The sequence below is a fragment of the Melanotaenia boesemani genome, chromosome 14 (genome assembly GCF_017639745.1).
Source record: "Melanotaenia boesemani isolate fMelBoe1 chromosome 14, fMelBoe1.pri, whole genome shotgun sequence".
In the NCBI taxonomy this organism is placed as follows: domain Eukaryota; kingdom Metazoa; phylum Chordata; class Actinopteri; order Atheriniformes; family Melanotaeniidae; genus Melanotaenia; species Melanotaenia boesemani.
The window spans coordinates 12,422,620-12,442,396 of NC_055695.1; the positions used below are offsets into that span (position 1 = coordinate 12,422,620).

Here is a 19,777-nt window from a genome sequence, read left to right on the forward strand (position 1 = left end):
AACCAGCTCACACTCTTTCAGTGACGTTATACGGAAAAAACCTTACGAAGTTCAATGGTGAAACAGGTATTTCAGATGTTCAGTCAACTTTAATCAGTCCAGCTATGACATTCATGGTAAAAAAAAAAAAAAGCATTTATAGTATTTATAGATAGTACATTTTTTTTTCTTCTTTTGAGACGATTATATTTTAAGTCGGGTTTTGTGTTGTAAACAGCCAGTGGTTGAGGTAAACGTTCATAAACCTGCTGCGGGACATTGGTAAGTAAACTATCCGCTGTTATTCTGCATTATAGTGATTTTTATTCTTTCGGTTTAAAGTTTAATATGTTTACAACAAATAATCAATAATTGATTGTCACCTTAGTGGTAGAGGAGGGTCAGGTTTCTGAAGGCAAATGGCTGTGTATTCAACAAGTACACTTTGAGGTGATCTTGAGGCCTCGTTTTTAATCTTTTTTCTTCCTTAATTCTATTGTATTTCCTGTTTAGTGACTTTGTCTCCAGTTGTCATGTAGGAGTGCTTTACAAGATCAATTAAGTTCAATGCAAAACTACGTAACAATAGGAGTTTTATTTTTATTTGTTTGTTATTTTTTAAAGAGAAGTATTGGGGGTAATAATAGGTTTTTCTGTGACATATTTATTAATTTTAGTAAGTTTTCTCCCAACAAATCCCTAATTTTGCAGTCATTTTGGACATGGAGGAACCCAGTGACTTGTATGCTGTGTGTAACATAAACCACCCTCCTACTTGGCAAGAGCACCAGCCTCAGTGTCTCTCAGAATTAGATGAAGTTGAGCACCTCAGAAGGAAAATAAAATACTACTTTATGAACCCCTGTGAGAAATACCATGCACGTGGACGAAAACCATGGAAACTTATACTGCAGATTGTCAAAATTGCAATTATTACCATACAGGTATGTAGTAACCTCAGATACGACCATAATATCAGTTCTTCTGTTTGAATCAACCCCATAAAAGTGTTTTGATTCTGTCACAGTTGGTGTCCTTTGGGCTGAGCAACCAGATGGTTGTTACATTTAAGGAGGAAAGTCTGATGGCATTCAATCACCTCTTCTTGAAAGATTATGTTGATGGAGGGATGGATACATATGCTGTTTATAGACAAGCAGATGTTTATGATCACATTGACTACATCATAACACAGGTAAGCGGATTTTACTTTTAGTAAAAAACTTAAAGTGAGCTGACTTTGATTGACAATGCATGTTGATTTATTTTGATTGTCATATTATAGATCTCTTTCTTTTGCTTTTGTGTTACAGCAAATTCTTGTTGAAATTTTATTGTTTTGCTGCCTTACATGTGCAGCAAGTCTGACTGGCTTTATCGCATCAGGAGATTGGACTTTGTTCATTTCCATAAGTTATATGTTATTTATGATTGCATAAAGCTACCATATAACATTTCCGTTATTCTTTAAGCCATGTAAACCGACAAAGAACAAGTAATGCATGTCCTGATCTGCAAGTTATTTTAGTATAGAAATCAGGAAAAACTAATAGATACAATATAAGCCTTTGGTATCAGTACTTTTTCCACCATGCTGTTTTTTTTTTTTTGAAGTGTATTAACTGTTTTCAATTTTTCATTTTTAGTACGGCCTTCTGCACAACAACACAGTGGGCAATCATGCATATGAGAAAAACGGTAGTGGCTACACAGCGCTGTCCATTTGTCAAGAGTTTTACAGGAATGGTGCCATCTACCCTGGAAATGAAACCTTTGAGATAGATGCTCATGTGGATGCAGGTAAGTTTTACAATTGCTAGTAAATCATTCATGATAATCATCAGTTTTGACTTGGCACTACTAACCAAAGGAGAGGACACCTTATCATTCAAATATTATTTTTAATTCTTTCTTTCTTTCAATTATTTAGGATTAAATGACACTGTTTAAAGATAGTTTTATTAATGGCTGGAGTGCTGATAAAATAAAACCATTATGCAATGATGGGTAGCTTAAAGTCTTGGCTTCCCTACCTACAAAGCCTATCTAGTTTCTGTTACTGCAAGAGACAAACTAATTAAAAAGCATTTAGCACTTGGCTGGGAGTCAGCTTTAAAAGGTAATTGCTAACAACACTGACAAGATTATCCTTGTCAAAAATTAACCGAAAGTATGTTTTGCCTTTCTTGACACCTTCTGGCAGTACTACTCAGATAAGTAAAGAGGAACAACTGTCTGTCATCACTGTAAGACATCAAACGGTATTCAGACAACCCAGAATATATAAGGACTGCCCCTCACAAGGATCCCCTCAATGAAAGACCAATAAACCTATTTCTCACAAACTCAAAAATCACCCAAAACATCTTCAAAAAGAGTCTTTATCAATACTCTAAAGAACTCTCAATTTTAAAGGAATGACTAGATAATTCTGGGATGAACTATTTTTAATGCAGAAGACAACGTTATTGAGAAATCCTATGTTCAGTCTAAGACTAACGTTTCTTATAGTTACGATGGCATTCATATTGCTTTATAATAGTGACAATAACAAAACCCCTGAATCACTCTCTGCACTGAAAGAATTTCTCCCCGTTTACTTGTGTTTTATCACCAGTTTCTTTCTATTTTGTGGCCTGTTTATAACAGATTGCATAGAAGTTTACCCCATGTATTCTCTAACATCACGTGATCTGCTTCAAAACTTTGAGGTGCATTTCAAAAGGTTTGTAAACATCCTTGCCATTTTCTCTAACTTAAAGCAACACTCTTTTGCTCCCCTTCTGTTGTAGTGTGTTTGAAAAGCCCCATTAGTTCATATTGTTCCTCTTTCTTTCAGGCTAATTTGCATCAAGATCACATTTGTTATCAAGGCCATAAATTTACAGACTGTGAGACACCGAGAGCTGCCAGACTGCTACGACTTCAATGTTATTGTATGTCTTGTGTTCATGGATCACACAAGAACAGCAATATGACACACCTAATCACTTCATCCCTTCCTCTGATGTAACAGGGGGTTCTTGCAACTCTGCATCTGCATGGAGCAACTTTTGAGATTATACAATCAAGCTAAACTACATACATTGGAATTAAAATGCTTTATTGCAAGTAGTCACAAGAGATGATGACTTGCGTCTTTTTGATTTAGTACCGTTTAATAGATTTAGCTCAGTAAACAAAAGATATAGATCCACATATACTTTTTGCCTTTAAATTTGAGCACAAATTAATTTTACTCACAATTAAACATACTTTTATAGCAGTGCTTGTAGATTTAATTAAAAAAAAAAATTGACTGCACTTCTGTTCTTCTTAACTGCCAAAAAAAGAAGACTCAAAAGCATCATTCACTTTGTAGCATTACCCAAAAGCCAATGTGAATTCTGTACCAATTCTTTTTTATTGCACAGTCTTAAAGCCTTAAAACATTAGTTTTAAGGCTTGATAGTTGATTATTCATAATGTTTAAATTTAAGGTTGTGGGAACTTTGAGTATTGTCTGCATTTCTTCTTTAAATTGGTATGTCTGTTTTACAGATTACCTTCAACAACCAAGCTCACAGTGGCAGGATAAAGGTTGAGCTGGAAAGTGATGTAGAGATCAATGAATGTAGAGACTGGAAAGTAACTGGAGCCTGTAAGTTGACTGTGAGAATACAGAGGATCACTTGCATTTCTTTAAACCCATGAGACTAAATGTAATTTGAACTGCTTTATTCCCTCAGCTGCTAAACAGATATACCTGACTGTGTTGTTTGACTGCCTCATTGTTATAACCTGCATCACCTCCTTCACCCTCTGTGTGCGCTCGGTGATCAAAGGGATTCTGCTGATGTTGGTGAGTTTTTTGCTAACCCCACCTAGAGGAGTACTTGCTGAGAGCTTTAACTGCATGATGCATATCAGGTTATTGTGTATCTAAGTGAAGCAAAGTTAATTGTCAACTTACCCAAAAATCAACAATGAAGGGTGGAAATTTACTTGATCTGTTAATTAATAAAAACAAATGTATTAATGGGTAAAAAGTAGCGAAAAGCATATGATGGATGGGTGTATCTTGCACATACTTGTCTAATTTGCTGGCAGGATTTTGCACACTGTATTGTAAATGCATTGTATACAGTAAAATGATTAAAACGTTACTTGCAGAAGTTAAAACCTGCATTTTGCTTTATCCTGAACAGGAGTACACCAAACACTGCAGTAAACACTGCGGTAAAGACACACCGTGGTCAGATAAATTGGAGTTTGTGAACGGTTGGTATATCTTGATCATTGTCAGTGACACCCTGACCATTATAGGCTCCATTCTGAAGATAGAAATCCAGACAAAGGTAAAGATTTATCTTTCAGTCAGATCATTTATAAAACTACAATTTTCCCTTATTGGTTGAGCTCATCTGCAACATTTCTGAAACCTTGTTTTTGCAGATCCTCACAAGCTATAATGTGTGCAGCATCTTTCTTGGCACAGGAACCATGTTTGTCTGGATTGGTGTTATCCGCTATATGGGCTACTTTAGGAAGTATAATGTAAGACTGCAGCTGATACATGAAACACAGGAAATGTTCAATAGGTTTTCAGTGTTGCATGCTGTGCAGCAGATCATTGCTTTGCAGCAATACTCATTTGCATCGAACAGGGAAAATATTGTGGATTTTATGGGTAAATGTCAACTAGTGCACTTCAGCCTAGTTTAGAAAAAGAATATATATTGTATTGTTGTCCAGAGTAATGTTTACACTTGAACTCTTTCTTTGACTACTTCCAGATTCTCATTCTGACACTCAGGGCAGCTTTTCCAAATGTAATTCGTTTCATCTGTTGTGCGGGTATCATCTACCTGAGTTACTGTTTATGTGGTTGGATCGTTCTTGGCCCGTATCATGAGAAGGTAACATAATACACAGGAGAGGAAAAGTCTAGAGGAGCAAGAATGAAACTTTTTTTTTCCAGATTTATTAGAATTCTGTTTATAAAATTAACATACTGTATTATCTGACATTGTTTCAGTTCCGGACCTTGAACACAGTGTCAGAGTGTCTGTTCTCACTCATCAATGGAGACGACATGTTTCCGACATTTAAGAACATGAAGCAGAAAAGCAGCTTGGTGTGGATCTTCAGCAGGGTTTACCTTTATACCTTTGTGTCTCTGTTCATATACATGATCCTCAGCCTTTTCATCACCATCATCACTGACACATATGACACAATCAAGGTAATGATAACTACCTGTTGACTTTTTACTCATTATCTTGTATTTGCCAATTTCATATCCAGTCTTAAATGTTGGCTGCTCAGGTTAAAACACATAAGTTTTAGATAAAGGATTAAAGGTTGTCACAGTCAGTTTAAGGTAATGTCACTTTCTGATTTACAATACTTAGCAACAGCAGCAGAGTGGAGTCCTGATGTCAGAGCTGCAGAAATTCCTGGCAGTGTGTAAAGATCTGCCAAATTCTGGAGTGTTTAGACTTGACAAGAGCAACAACTGTATCTTAAACTGCTGCATCAACAGGTAACATAATTTTTCTACTCACTTTGGTCCAAAGAACCTTTGGATACCCCTTGCTTAGATTAAAACAATTAAGATGGAAATGTCAAATCAATTAAAATGTAGTCATTTTAAGTCAAATCTTGAATGGGAACTAAGCTGAGCCATTTTTCTCATTCCAGATGCAGGGAGCAGCAAGAGAGGCTGACTTCAGAAGCGTAACAGTTCTCCATCAAGAATATCAGTGGCTGTACTGTATAAACAATAACCTACTAAACACTGTGCACTTTACACTATTATATTAGATGGAAGTTGGTTGGAAAGTCTTTAAACTTTTTGTTCCCCTTTTAAAATTGGATTTGTCATTGGACCAGGTAAAATGGTATCTATCACTGCTGAAGAGACCTGACCTTTATGTCCAGATGGTGAATGGGAAATTGAGAAAATATGATGCAATGAACCTTGTAAATACACCTTTGTATAGATGAAAAGATGATCATTTAAATCTGTATATACCGTATATTGTATATATCAGCATTGTGTCACACAAGAATGAATGATGATTCAATAAATAAGCTGAAATGTAAACTGAGATTTTATTTCTCCATTGTCAGGAGAAGGCATAAGTATAAAAGTATTTTTTCCCCCACATACTAGTTAATCCTCTGTAAAATCATAGTAATAAAACAAGCCATTCGATGTTTAACAGTGTAAAACTGAGTCCTTAAATCTTCAGAAAGAATATCCAGAAGCAGTCAATGTTAATGGCTCCAGTATTCAGTAGCGTTAGATATGGCCTTTTATTTTCACAGAAGAGATTTTCCATTTCAGACCATCTGGAAAGGTACTTCTGGACACATCTGTGATCAGTTCAAATGAAAATGCCATGTTTTCATAAGACTGAAGGAAATGTAATTGTACACTATATTGCTTGCAGTATTCCAGTTTGCTTTATTGCAGAACCTTTGGCTCAAATTATATCCCTTCTCCATCATTAAAAAGCAGTAATTTACTTGTTTTGCTTATGATACAGGAATACAGAACTGAGTCCAATATGAACCACCACGAACCACAGTTCATACTGACTTGATGCAAGCCTCCAGGGTAGCCAGACGTCACTGCGACAGAGGTTTCTGATGGAAGCATATGTCGCACATATAAGGCCTTTATCAAAAACAAAGTAAAAAATCTTCTTTCTTCTATCTTATCACAATGTCTAATTTTTAACATCTAAGATTCTTATTCAAAGAGGGTTTCCATGTATTCCACTTGCAGGACTCAAACTTATAAAAACAAAATCTAATTAGAAATGAAAGGAAAAATGCTTAGCTACTTCATTTGATATCCTGGGATACAAGAAATCTCTCCATTAAGTCAGTCAGGTTTGGACTGAGTGATGCCAGTGGGAGGTGGAACCCTCTGTTCCTCCATCCTGTTGCTTTGGGAACGCAAGATGAGACTGAAAAAATCATTGTTTGGAACAGTAGGCCCCTTGGCTGTAGATGATGGAGCAGCACACCTCTGGTCATTCAGTCTGGAGCCCTAAAAAAAAAAGAAAAGAAAGAAAGAAAAAACAAGATCAGTGCATAAATCAAACCACACAAAACAATATTAAAAAATAAAAAAAATCATACTAATTTAGTTTTAAGAATGTATTGTAACATCTGAGCATAAAATAAATAAAAAAGAAAATATGCAACTATCTGATGACCTTCTTCATATTTCAAAATATTTGAACAGGTTATTCTTGTTTTGACATATTTCTCAGTCAACTGTGAAAAGAAACCTACAAAGCTCAAATGAAACAGTTTGTTGTTGTCCAAATAAGTCGGTTAATTTTTTTCCCAAGAATTTTTTCTATTTTTTTTTTAACCTTTTCCAAGACACTTGGGATTGAGTCTTTACATCAGTTGTCATTTGATCTGAGCCTTAAGAGTTAGTTTAAATAACTTAATTTTACAGAGATTGATGACTTTCAAAAACTGCAAATGAACTGATGCCAGAATAACATACATAAATAATAGTGTCTATGACATTAAGTAATATTTCATAAACAAACTGCTCCCTGGACACAGATGTCTTTATTAACTTTAATAACTTGAGCTCCACACAATGCATTGGGCCTTCTCACCTGGCACTTGACTAGCAGGTCAAAGAAGACCTCATCCCCCTCAGGCTGGTCAGTGCTGGCCTCGAGGTGGCTGTATACGGAGGGTGTGTGGGGTGTGTCTGCACTGGAGATTAGGACTGGGAAGATAGACAAGTATTTGTAAACCTAGGGCTGTTAAACATAACACAAATTGGATGTGCTTTATATTTCATCACCTTGTGACAGGGCTTGGTCTGTTCTGGAGGTGTTGGGTATATGAGGCGGGTTGGAGGTGCTGAGACGTAAGCCAGGAAACTGGCTGAGGCTGACACGTTGGTCGTTCAGGCGACGGGCCTGGGAGCTGGCCAGCAGCTCCAGGAAATGACCAGGATCGCGATCTGAAATAGCTGGAGACAAAATGATTGTGTATAAGTCTTTAACAGCTGTTATTAATTACCTACACATAACTGTTGAAGGAAAACATAGAAAAGAGAAATACATAATATATATTCAGTTATATGTAATTCTACATTTTATTAAGCAATATCCCACCCAACATGATCAGGCTGGATTAGAATTCTGTTCTCGTGGAGTATGACTGTGATAAGAGGTTATTCAGTTATTACAGCTGAGTACTGCAACAACTAATCTAGAGTATCACGAGGGTCCATAAATCCCACTGCTCACTAGAAGGAGTGGAAGATATTGGGTGGATTATTGCTTTAAGTCAACCCATACACAAACAGCACAGTGAATCAACACAAACAGTCACAGCACAAACTTAGGGACTTGATGCATTCACACCATGTTGGGATTGGGGCTGCAATGCCTTCTTTCCAGAGGGAACTATTGAAAAATATTTTAGTGTTGTGGTTAATGAAGAAATAAGATGTAGTTACATGAAAAAAAACAGCCAAATAGTCAGATTTCTTTGACATTTATATAACCCTGAAAAACAAGTAAGAAAACAATACTGTTACATATAGTATGGTGTGAACACAGATGAAAACACAGGACTGACTCACATTTCTCTTCAGCTAAAGGTAAGGTAGAGGAGGGAGAGGAATGGGCAGGGAGGTGGCTCTGGCTATCCAGTGTACACCTTTGGTCATCCATTCTGTTGCCCTGGAAACGAGAAAGGAGGTCGAAAAAGCCGTCCTCTCCAACAGTGTCTTGTGGTATCGACTGTGATGTTAAAAACAAAATAAAGTTGAGGAATTATCATCAGGTAATACTGATCAGCTGACAAGATTTAAACAAGTAAAAAAAAAACAGGATAAATGAAAATAAAGTACAATAATTTAATTATTCTGTGATTAAATAAAATCAAATGAATAGCTGACAATTAAAATGTTATTTTCCTGTACTTGTGTATGGCAGCTTTTAAGGCTCAGCTGTTCTGTGTGTCTCTATGTGTATTTTCCCCATTTTATTGTTTCTACATCTTTAATTCCTTTTCTCACTAGAAAATTGCTTTATGTGGGCACTGAATGCACAAGGTTTTGACTCCACTATACAAAAACTCATTTTGTACAAACTAACCTTGTCTTTAACAGTCTGTAAAACTGGCACTGAGACCATTTAGAAAAGTGAAATATAAGTTTGAAATGATAACCTTTCTTGTGACAATACTTCCTCTGCATTTGTCTTAATACCACATGGGAACAACTTTGGGAATGAGGCTTTGCCACAGGATAAATGGTTCACATTTAACTTTTGAAATAAAACCTAGCTGCCAAAAAGGCACGTTTGGGATGTTCTAAGCAGGTTATGTACTGTAATCCGCGCTGTAATTTAGAAATACCTTAGAAGGCACTGGTTCATCTTGCTCAGAAACTTTGTGCTCAGTGTGGTTTTCTTCTTCATCTTTGGAAGATGATTTGTTGTTCTTCTGCTTCTTACTTTTAAGCCGGTGGAAAAGGAAAAGTTTAGTCGACGCCTTCATTGTGCTGTTTTTTGATGACCCAGGAAACACATCCTCCTCAAACTCCTGTCAATACAAAGTCCATACAGACAGTCAACTTTACGCATTACTATTCCCGAATCATGTTTTAGGTATTAAAACATAAATCATTGACAATTCATCCATTCTTTCACCCCCCCATAGGTTGAGTGTGTGTGTGACTCTTAATACAACATTTTAAGGACTATTTGTTTTTAAAAATTGTGTGAAAAACATGTTAAAAATATATTTTAGGTCCATTTAAAATGTTAAAAAGAAAAAAAATCTGAATGAATCTACATGTAAATTATATAAATTTTGAATCATGTGTTGGATGGAGATGAACTTGCATTCAGCAGCTTCCCATAGTCTCTCACTTTATTTGGCCACTATGTAAAAAATAATGAGTTTCTTAGAAAGTAAATAGTATCCTCTGTACACATAGTATGTTCAACGGGTATGGTGAAAAGTTTAAAAACTTTTAGACAACTTCAAATCCACAACAGGACAGAGATGGTAATGTTCAGGATGACACAAGCAAATCCTGCTCAGACTGTCGGCAAATTGTTAACTTGGCACTACTTTTTGGAAGACTACAAATGTTTAATTTAAAAAATCCCAATTACCCTAAGAATTTTTACTGGGTTGCAAATGATCTTATGAATAAAAGAACCAACAAAAAGAAGAGTTTGCAACTTCGTTTTGTAAGTAAAGTCATACATACTGGATATGCAGATGAATCTCCACTTTGATTTTTATCAGGCTTTGGACCAACTTCCAGGTTTTCTGCCCTGCCTATCTGCCTTACTGAAGACTTAACCCCTGAAACAAGCATAGAAAATTTAGATTTGCATCTCTGCGTAATTCGGACACACCTGCCATTTCTACATCACATGAATGTCAATTAACTGTGTTCTCTGGTATATCAATGTTTCGAAAATACAGTTGCACTCATTCAGATGTAAAAACTGGATTAGGCATATTGCTCCAAGAAGCATTTATTTACCTGGTAGGTTGACATGACCCTGGTGGGTTCCTGTGATTGCAGAGCTGTTGGTATTGGTGTTGCTTAAGACGTGATGCATGTTGGAGTTCGACTTGAGGCCTACAAAAAGTCGTAGGTCTGACAAGTTCATCCTAGCTGTCGCCTCGCCACTTTTATCACCAGTCTGCATCATTGATAAAATTTAAAAGTTTAATATGAGCATGTGAATTTAAAATACAGGGCTATGGTGCTAATTTAAACTTGGACTCAGTAAATAGGCTACACATAAGAAACAAAGTTATTCTCTGCAGTTTACAAAACAACCACTAGATGGGAGTGTGGCTTGATGAAAACAACTGAATGGACTTGGAGAAAGGAGGTGAATTATAAACAGTCACCTCTTTGGCAATTTCCAGATGTTTCTCAGCAAAGTACATGGCTTTCTCATGATTCCCCAGGGCAGTGTGAGCATTTCCCAAACTCCAGTAGGCTCTCCCTTCACCAACTCTGCAGCAAGAGACAAGGTGAAACAAACTAAGCTACTTTAACAGTAGTTGTGTAAAAATGGGAAAGGCATTCCTCAAACTCAAGAGTAAAATCCTAACAACCTGATCTTAAACAGTTAGTATTTAACTATAAAATTTTAAATACATGGAAAACAACTGCAACAAAGAATGGTTTAGCAAGTAAATACATATAAATTAAGTATTCATTTCTACATACTGTATTTTACAACGCATCCAAATATGATCTGTTTTTTCTGTATACAATGCTGTCAATTTTTTTCACTTGTTTAGAAATAGAAACAATTCTGATTTAGAGATCACATAACTTATATCTTTTTTAAGCATTTCTCCAGGAAGTTACAGAGAAAAAACGGTCTTGCACACTACACTAAAAGATTGGCCATATTATAGAATTATGGCACAAAAGAAGCTTTCAGGTACTTCACCTGTGAAGCTGACCTGTTAAAGCTTAGCTTATGAATGAATATACACTACTAGTCAAAAGTTTAGACACTTTCTAACTGGATTTAATTAGAAAGTATGCACTATAAATATTTTGCCTTCTTTCAAAAACACATTATGTAGCTTTCTGACCTTAAAACACCTCATTCTGGACTCATTTGATGCCACAGGATATAAGCACACCAGCCGTTTTGAACACGCACTATTCAAAACGGCTATATCAAAATTCAGCAAAGACATGCAAGAGGACATTTTCAGAGGAAAGAGAAAGAAAGAACAAGACAGAACAAGAGACAAGACAAGGAAAGATAGGACTTTCTTCTACTTGCTGGAGGGAGCTCACGGTACAGGTAGGATGCAAGAAGGATGCCGAATTAGCCGACAATAGGGGGCGCATCAGTGAGAAAATTGCTAAAGTTCTGTAATGTCTTTAAGATGTCTGATGACCAAACAATAGTGTCCCTTCTTAATTTTTAACAAACACTTACACAAGGGCCACCCACATTCAAAGTGCACATGCATGTTTCACTTCAAAGACAGTTTAGCAAAGAAACTGGTAATAAATAGCCTTCATGGTACCGGTCCTTGAGGTCCTGAGCAATGACCAGATGTTTGAGGTGATAATCAATGGCTCTCTCATAGTCTTGCAGAAGTGTGTAGGTGTTACCCAGACTGTAACAGGCCTGAGCCTCCACTGCTCTGTCCTTCAAAAGCCTGGCCAGCTGCAAAGTCCTCCTTAGGACAAACAAGAAGGGAAGGAAGAAGGTCAAAGAATGTCTAGGGTGGGTGTTGGAGAGTGATAGTTATCTGCTCTTCATTTTCTATCTTTGTTTCTTATGTTATATGAAAATAGTGGTATAGAGGATTTTGAAGACAGTTGAGAAAAACACTGCGCCTCTACAAACATTAGTTAAAGATCACACGCACGATCTACAAGTCCTAAAGGACATACATAAAAATATTCTCATCTATTTGTGTAATGAACATACTTTCCAGTGTAAATTTAAGTTTAATCTTATTTTCCTCTTTTTCTAGTCATTATTTTATTTTAGCCTACTTTTGTAGTACAAAAAAATTATATTAAAAAAGGATAACCAGCCATTTACTAGATAGACTAGCACAGAGCTTCAGATTCACTCACTTGTAGTGACCAGCAGCCACTTCAAACTGGCGGAGGAATATGTGTGCATTGCCAAGGTTGCAGTGAGCCCTTCGTTCAGCAGACTTATCACCAAACTCTTTAGCAATTAGAAGCCGCTGCCCAGCAGAACAAATAGTAAAGTTACAAATGACTCCCATTGAAGCCAGAATAAACATAAAATATTCTAAGCGAAAGAAAACAAGAGAAAACATTCTTCATGGCCAGTAAGAATATTCATTAGCAATTATACACTTATTACCACTTTAAACCAGTATTAAACTAATGCTACAAAAGCACTTGGGGAAAAAAAAACCCCACAAGATTAAGTCATCTTTGCTGTTATAAGAAATTTGCTTCTTACCTTTTCATGAGCAGCTACTGAAGACTGAAAGTCACCCAAGAGATAATAAGTATTACCAAGGTTTCCACAGGTACGGCCCTGGGCTGCACGGTCGCCTAACTCCTTCGCCACGGACAGGTTTGCTCTTTGTTTATTAACAAGAATAATAATAATAAAAAAAAATTAATTAAGGGTGGAGATAGTGTACATATACAAATTTAATACCATATTTACACACAAGCATGAACATAAAATTGCTGTAATAAGTTACCAGGGCTTTGTAATGACTCCCTCCGTGCAATAACTCAACTTGACAACACAAGAATATTTCTCTCAGCCAAATGTGTATATACATTTATATACTCTAACCGGCTACTTTCTTAGTTACACCTGTTCGATTGCTTGTTAACACAAATTTCTGATCAGCCAATGATATGGCAGCATGTACACATGGTCAAGACAACTTGCTAAACTTCAAATGGAGCATCAAAATAGAGGAAAAAATGGTGATCTTGAACATGGCATGGTTGTTGGTATCAGATGGGCTGACCTGAGTTTTTCCAGTAAATGCTGATCTACTGGGATATTCATGCAAAACCATTTCTAGGGTTTACAGAGATTGGTCAAAAAAGAGAAAAGAGTGAGCAGCAGTTGTATGGATGAACATGCTTTGTTGATGATTGCGATCAGAGTGGAATGGGCAGACTGACTGGAGATGATGGAAAGGAAACAGTAGCTGAATATGTCTGATATCTGATAACAGCCAAAGTAAATCTAATACAATGTCTGTAGCTGTTTCTTAATCTTAATGAAAACAAAGGCAGTAATAATTTAGCAGTAACAACTTCATTAAATTTAAGGTCCAAAATAATGTGCTGAAAGGGAAGCAGAGTGTATAAATAATCTGGGAACATTAGGTAGTCTGACAGCGTGGCACTCTGACTGTGGTCTGCAGTATCAACACAGAAGACTCGTTTCTGCTGAAGAGGACTTCAGATCATAGAAGCTGCTGTTCAATCTGGCCGGAAGGTCTTCATGAAGTCAGTTTGCAAGAACTTTCAGTTCAGTTTGAAGATCCTACAAACAGGACTGTAACTGTTTACATGAATTAGTGAAAGCAAGGCTAATGCTGTGCTGTGAAACACCCCAAACTGGAGAATTCCCAATTCCTTCACCTTCTTGCAAGTGAGTTTCATTGTCACGCAGCATTATAGCATTTTAGGTAGACTTTTCTAGAACCTTCCTTGTCAGATAGAGACTGACTGACCAGAATGATGTATTAGAGCAACTTCTCTGTAGGCTAACCCCTTCAGCTTTCATGTTATCTGCTGAAAGTTTACTGCTCTGCTCTTCTTTTCCCTTCTTAACTGAACATTTTTTTTTAACCTGGAACCCTTGGCCATACACACATTTCAAGTAGCTGTCTTGCAAATATATCCAAATTAGTGACATGCTAAAGTAGAAAAGGCAGCTCATTCTCCATCAGACTTGTAGGTGCGGGTGTACTGTAACACTGAGTCTAAACTGGAAACTTGGAGTAAAACACTTGGAGCCCAATAACGAAGTTGGATCGGATCGGTCCCTAATAGTTAAAATGCCACAGCCTACCTGAGTATTGTTGCTAACCATGTCTATCCCTCTATGACCACAGTGTACTACTCCCAGCAGGATAATGCACCATGTCACAAAACTCAAAAAATATCAAACTGGTTTCTTAAACGTGACAATGAGTTCACTGAACTCCAATGGCCTCTCATGACACCAGATCTCAATCCAATAGACACTGTTGGGATATGGTGGAACGGGAGATTCTCATCATGAATGAGCAGCCCAAAAATCTGCAACTGTATGATGTTACTATGTCAGTATGGAGAAATACCTCTGAGGAATGTTTCCAACACCTTGTTGAACCTATGCCACGAAGAATAAATGCACTTCTGAAGGAAAAACTGTTAAACTTTGTACTAATCAAGTGTACCTAATAAAGTAGCCGCTAAGTAAAGCATGTCACTGCTTTCACCTATTTTCCAAGTAGGGTAAAGGACTTAATTAGTAGTACTGAATTACAAGGTGGCCTTGCGATGGACGGGTGACCTTTCCAGGATGTACCCTGCCTCTCGCCTGTTAATTGCTGGGATAAGCTCCAGCTTCCCCGCAACCCTTAATTAGATTAAGCGGTACAGAAAACAAATGAATGAATGAATGAATGAATGAATGAAAAGTCAAAGTATGAATGCTCAATGTTTTCAACGCTTTATCATACTACCATGGATACAGATTGCTGGTAGTCGGTCAAACTTCAGAACATTTTAAAAGCAATTTCATCCACAGGTTTAATTAAAAGACAGCCTTTTGAAGAACTAAAATGACCACTGCCAATATGTAAATTTAACCAACTAAGATATCGATTTCAATAAAAACACTATAAAAAAAGAGTATGGAGGACCAAAACTTTTAATTCATTCCTAAATGTTTTGCAAATGCTTCTGTATAATTTCACATAAATTTCATGCTGAAACAAAACACAGTTGATAGGTAGATAAGGTAAACAGCAACTCACTCGTAGTAATATGCTGCTTTTCTCAGGGCAATCTTTGCCTCCTCTGGAAACTCTCCTGGCTCAGCTCCACTCCAGCAGATGTTCTTACCCTTGGCGTGGTAAATGTTTCCGAAATTATACAGAGCTCGAGCCTGCCCAACCTACAGCACGCACAGCAGATTTTAACAGACCGGAACCAGAGTGACCACGGCTGTAATTAAATACTTAAAATACATTGAAATCAGACTTTCGTGTTTGCATGCAGGCTGGCAAACTTTTCTAAGGGTTGGTACAAATTTTCTATTTAGTTGTCATGCATGCTTATAATATTATGTGGCTATGAAGCACGTTAAGTGGTTCATGTGGTATGGGTAAAATTAAATTTGAATCCCTTTATTCATTTCAAAGTCAATGAGCCTTTTTATCAGTCACGGAATTTATCCTTGGTTTACTAAAACAAAAAAAAACCAAATGAACTTTTCACATTAACTTAAATAACTTTTATACCTTGTAACTTTAATTGTCAAAAATATAACCCACCTTATCATATATGGCTTTTGTAATATCCAAATGTCTTTGGCAACAAACCACTGCTTCGTCATAACGTCCTAAAAGCTTCAACGTGTTCCCAAGGTTACCACTGGCTTTAGCTTCCCCAAGTTCATCTCCAATTGTTCTGGGATTGAAATGGAGAAAAATAAATAAATGAATAAAACAAATTGTATATACAGACTAAGAAAACATAAAAAAGTGGAAAAAAACAGCCACATACAGTAACACTCCAGGACTGTAGTTTGACAATTCAATCAGTGAGGGGAAATAGTGTGATTAAAGGTTTAACTAAACATGACTCATTGACATTTTTAAATGCTCACCTGGTAAGTGTGAGGTCATGCTGATGGTACTCTAGAGCTTTTTTATACTCCTGAAGGTGAAAGTAGGCATTTCCTAGCTGACTGTAGATGGCACTAAGGATTTGGAGGTCCTCTGTTCCAACCTGCAAGGCAGACTCAAAGCAGGACACACCTGCACGATAGTCGCCTGTCTTACAGAGCCGCTCACCTTCCAGAGCCAGGTCCAGACAGGAAGATTCCATCCTGTAAGGAAACGGGATCTATGTGACTGAAGTCAACGGTAAATATTTTTAATATCACATTGTATTAAAATGGCAGCAATCCCAACTACCCCACTTGACATCTGTTTAGCAACATCTTTTTCTCTTATTAAACTATCATCATTTAATCAACACATACTGAAAATTGTGTTGTTTTTCAGTTCTTTGTGTGTAAGCACTGCAGTCAGTCAATGAGATCATTCCCAGGCAGGAGGGAGGCAAACAAGTCAAGTACAGCTCAATGCAATGGTATGTGCTAAAGAGATAAATCTAAACAGTAGTACTAAAGGCTAAAACAGGTCCATTTATTATTAAATATATAGTTTTAACAGTCGGTGGAAATTGACATGCATAGCATTAAGCTTTCCTTCACTGTCTCCACTGACTGGTGAGGATGGTCTCAGAATTTTAGGCTATGTTCACAGTGCAGGTCTTAATGTTCAAATCCAATTTTTTAATGAAATACGATTTTTTTTTTTTTTTTTTTTTTTGCATGGTCGTTCACATTATCATTTCAATGCAACCTTCATCCCACTGAAGTGTGAACGGTATGTGCCCCTGAAGTGACACGCATGCTCAGAGAATAACACGACTTTTTTATTTACAATTAAAAAAAGGAAAACACAGTAAATATTGTAAAACAGCAGAATTGTGATGTCTGTCTGACTTCTATGATGTGAAAATCGGACCGTTTAGACTGAGATAATTTCCACACAGATCGGATATGTATCCGATCAAGAACCACATATGAAAGTGGCCTGGGTGGGATTTACAGACGTGGACAAAATTGTTGGTAACCTTCGGTTAATGAAAGAAAAACTCACAATGGTCACAGAAATAACTTGAATCTGACTAAACTAATAATAAATAAAAATTATATTACATTTAACCAATGAAAATCAGATATTGCTTTTCAACCATGCTTCAACAGAATTATTTAAAAAAATAAACTCATGAAACAGGCCTGGACAAAAATGATGGTACCCCTAGAAAAGACTGAAAATAATGTGACCAAAGGGACATGTTAATCCAAGGTGTGTCCACTAATTAGCATCACAGGTGTCTACAATATTGTAATCAGTCAGTAGGTCTATATATAGGGCTACAGGTAGTCACTGTGCTGTTTGGTGACATGGTGTGTACCACAATCAACATGGACCAGAGGAAGCAAAGGAAAGAGTTGTCTCAGGAGATTAGAAAGAAAATTATAGACAAGCATGTTAAAGCTAAAGGCTATAAGACCATCTCCAAGCAGCTTGATGTTCCTGTGAGTACAGTTGCACATATTATTCAGAAATGTAAGATCCATGGGACTGTAGCCAACCTCCTTGGACGTGGCCACAGGAGGAAAATTGATGACAAATCAAAGAGACGGATAATACGAACGGTAACAAAAGAGCCCAGAAAAACGTAGAGGTTAAAGGTGAACTTCAGTGTCAGATCGCATCATCTGTCATTGTTTGAGCAAAAGTGGACTTAATGGGAGACGACCAAGGAGGACACCATTGTTAAAAACAAATCATAAAAAAGCCAGAATTGAATTTGCCAAACTACATGTTGACAAGCCACAAAGCTTCTGGGAAAATGTCCTATGGACAGATGAGACAAAAATGGAACTTTTTACCAAGGCACATCAGCTTTATGTTTACAGATGGAAAAATGAAGCATATGAAGAAAAGAACACGTCCCTACTGTGAAACATGGAGGAGGCTCTGTTATGTTCTGGGGCTGCTTTGCTGCATCTGGCACAGGGTGTCTTGAATCTGTGCAGGTACAATGAAATCTCAAGACAATCAAGGGATTCTAGAGAGAAATGTGCTGGCCAGTGTCAGAAAGCTTGGTCTCAGTTGCAGGTCATGGGCCTTGCAACAGGACAATGACCCAAAACACAGCTAAAATCACCCAAGAATGGCTAAGAGGAAAACACTGGACTATTCTAAAGTGGCCTGCTATGAGCCCTGACCTAAATCCTATTGAGAATCTTTGGAAGGAGCTGAAACATGGCGTCTGGAAAAGGCACCCTTCAAACCTGAGACAACTGGAGCAATTTGCTTACGAGGAGTGGCCAAAATACCTGCTGAGAGGTGCAGAAGTCTCATTGACATTTACAGGAATCGTTTGATTGCAGCGATTGCCTCAAAAGGCAAAACAAAACAAATATTACACGCAAAATATCTCTTTCCCTTTAAAAGAAGGCCTATGGCTATTTAAAGAAAATGCAGTAAATTTTGGTTTACAAACACTACATTAGGGGTCTCCAACCTGCGACTCTGGAACAGCAAGTGGCTCTCTAGACCTTCCACAATGCCTCTAAATACGTGGCTACAATATTTTTTTTAATCTTTCTTTCTTGTCATTAGGTTGGAAACCTGGGACTTTTTTTCTTTTACGTTACATCATTTTCCACAAGTATCTACATCCCTTAGAAGAAAGTCTGTCTATCCTCTTTTTACAAAGGTTTATGTTTTTCTTTATTTTAAAACCTAAAAATGGAAATAAAAATGTGGTTCTTCAAAAATATCAAATATCCTATGGCGGCTCTTCCACAAAAAATAAAAAATAAATAAAATTATATACACACACACACACAGACACATTATATATATATATATATATATATATATATATATATATATATATATATATATATATATATATATATATATATATATATATATATATATATATATATATATATATATATATATATATATATATATATATATATATATATATATATATATATATATATATATATATATATATATATATATAGAGAGAGAGAGAGAGAGAGAGAGAGAGAGAGAGAGAGAGAGAGAGAGAGAGAGAGAGAGAGAGAGAGCTGCCTTTTTGAAAAGTCTTGTAACATTTGCAGTTCTAATAGTGTCTTATTTAGCTGGCTGAGGGAAAAATGGCTCTTTGGAATGGAAAGGTTGCAGACCCCTGCACTAAACACACAAACAGGTTTAGTAGCTTTGGATAAAAGCGTCTGCTAAATGACTATAGAATAGAATAGAATAGAATAGCGGCAGTTTTCTCTTTAAACAGCAACAGTTAAAATATTTCTTCATATATATTTATAAAATCAAATATTTATGAGAAAGAAGGATGAAATGTTCAGGATTTACTAACTAAATGTAAAAGATCAGCAGGATGAATTTAAAGCTGTGAAGCTGCTTC

General features: G+C 36.6%; 2 protein-coding genes across 5 annotated transcripts in view; one reads left to right on the forward strand and one right to left on the reverse strand.

The window, feature by feature from the left end:
- Positions 1–40: 40 nt before the first annotated feature.
- mcoln3b (mucolipin TRP cation channel 3b) lies at positions 41–6,060 on the forward strand. Of its 2 annotated transcripts, XM_042007053.1 has the most exons (15): positions 46–116; positions 218–261; positions 691–923; positions 1,007–1,174; positions 1,626–1,779; positions 2,629–2,704; positions 2,819–2,915; positions 3,520–3,619; positions 3,708–3,820; positions 4,167–4,316; positions 4,414–4,515; positions 4,755–4,877; positions 4,997–5,203; positions 5,373–5,503; positions 5,662–6,060. In XM_042007053.1, exons 3-15 carry the CDS (start codon positions 702–704, stop codon positions 5,699–5,701), a joined length of 1,683 nt encoding a protein of 560 aa, XP_041862987.1. In that variant the 5' UTR covers positions 46–116; positions 218–261; positions 691–701; the 3' UTR covers positions 5,702–6,060. The 2 variants fall into 2 exon arrangements, with proteins under 2 accessions (XP_041862988.1, XP_041862987.1); XM_042007054.1 differs by lacking the exon at positions 691–923 and having other exon boundaries at positions 41–261.
- A 1-nt stretch (position 6,061) lies between these two features.
- Positions 6,062–19,777, reverse strand: part of LOC121653511 (G-protein-signaling modulator 2-like) — a 28,802-nt gene continuing 15,086 nt past the window's right edge. For 2 of the 3 annotated variants that reach the window (XM_042007052.1, XM_042007050.1), the window contains 14 exons: positions 16,359–16,580; positions 16,024–16,159; positions 15,505–15,644; positions 12,966–13,089; positions 12,605–12,720; positions 12,043–12,198; positions 10,894–11,002; positions 10,517–10,679; positions 10,235–10,332; positions 9,373–9,558; positions 8,594–8,753; positions 7,805–7,975; positions 7,611–7,726; positions 6,062–7,021 (listed from right to left, as the gene is read on the reverse strand). In XM_042007052.1, the coding sequence (XP_041862986.1) occupies positions 6,854–7,021; positions 7,611–7,726; positions 7,805–7,975; positions 8,594–8,753; positions 9,373–9,558; positions 10,235–10,332; positions 10,517–10,679; positions 10,894–11,002; positions 12,043–12,198; positions 12,605–12,720; positions 12,966–13,089; positions 15,505–15,644; positions 16,024–16,159; positions 16,359–16,579 (2,064 nt within the window). In that variant the 5' untranslated portion in view covers position 16,580 and the 3' untranslated portion in view covers positions 6,062–6,853. The remainder of the gene's footprint in view (positions 7,022–7,610; positions 7,727–7,804; positions 7,976–8,593; positions 8,754–9,372; positions 9,559–10,234; positions 10,333–10,516; positions 10,680–10,893; positions 11,003–12,042; positions 12,199–12,604; positions 12,721–12,965; positions 13,090–15,504; positions 15,645–16,023; positions 16,160–16,358; positions 16,581–19,777) is intronic. The other variant, XM_042007051.1, reaches the window with a different exon arrangement.

What these genes read in the sequence shown, in the direction of transcription:
- mcoln3b (XM_042007053.1), top strand. Translation starts at nt 702, where the DNA reads ATGGAGGAACCCAGTGACTTGTATGCTGTGTGTAACATAAACCACCCT. An exon ending in TTGCAATTATTACCATACAG is followed by an intron (nt 924 to 1,006) that starts GTATGTAGTAAC and finishes ATTCTGTCACAG; the next exon opens with TTGGTGTCCTTTGGGCTGAG. An exon ending in TTGGCCCGTATCATGAGAAG is followed by an intron (nt 4,878 to 4,996) that starts GTAACATAATAC and finishes ACATTGTTTCAG; the next exon opens with TTCCGGACCTTGAACACAGT.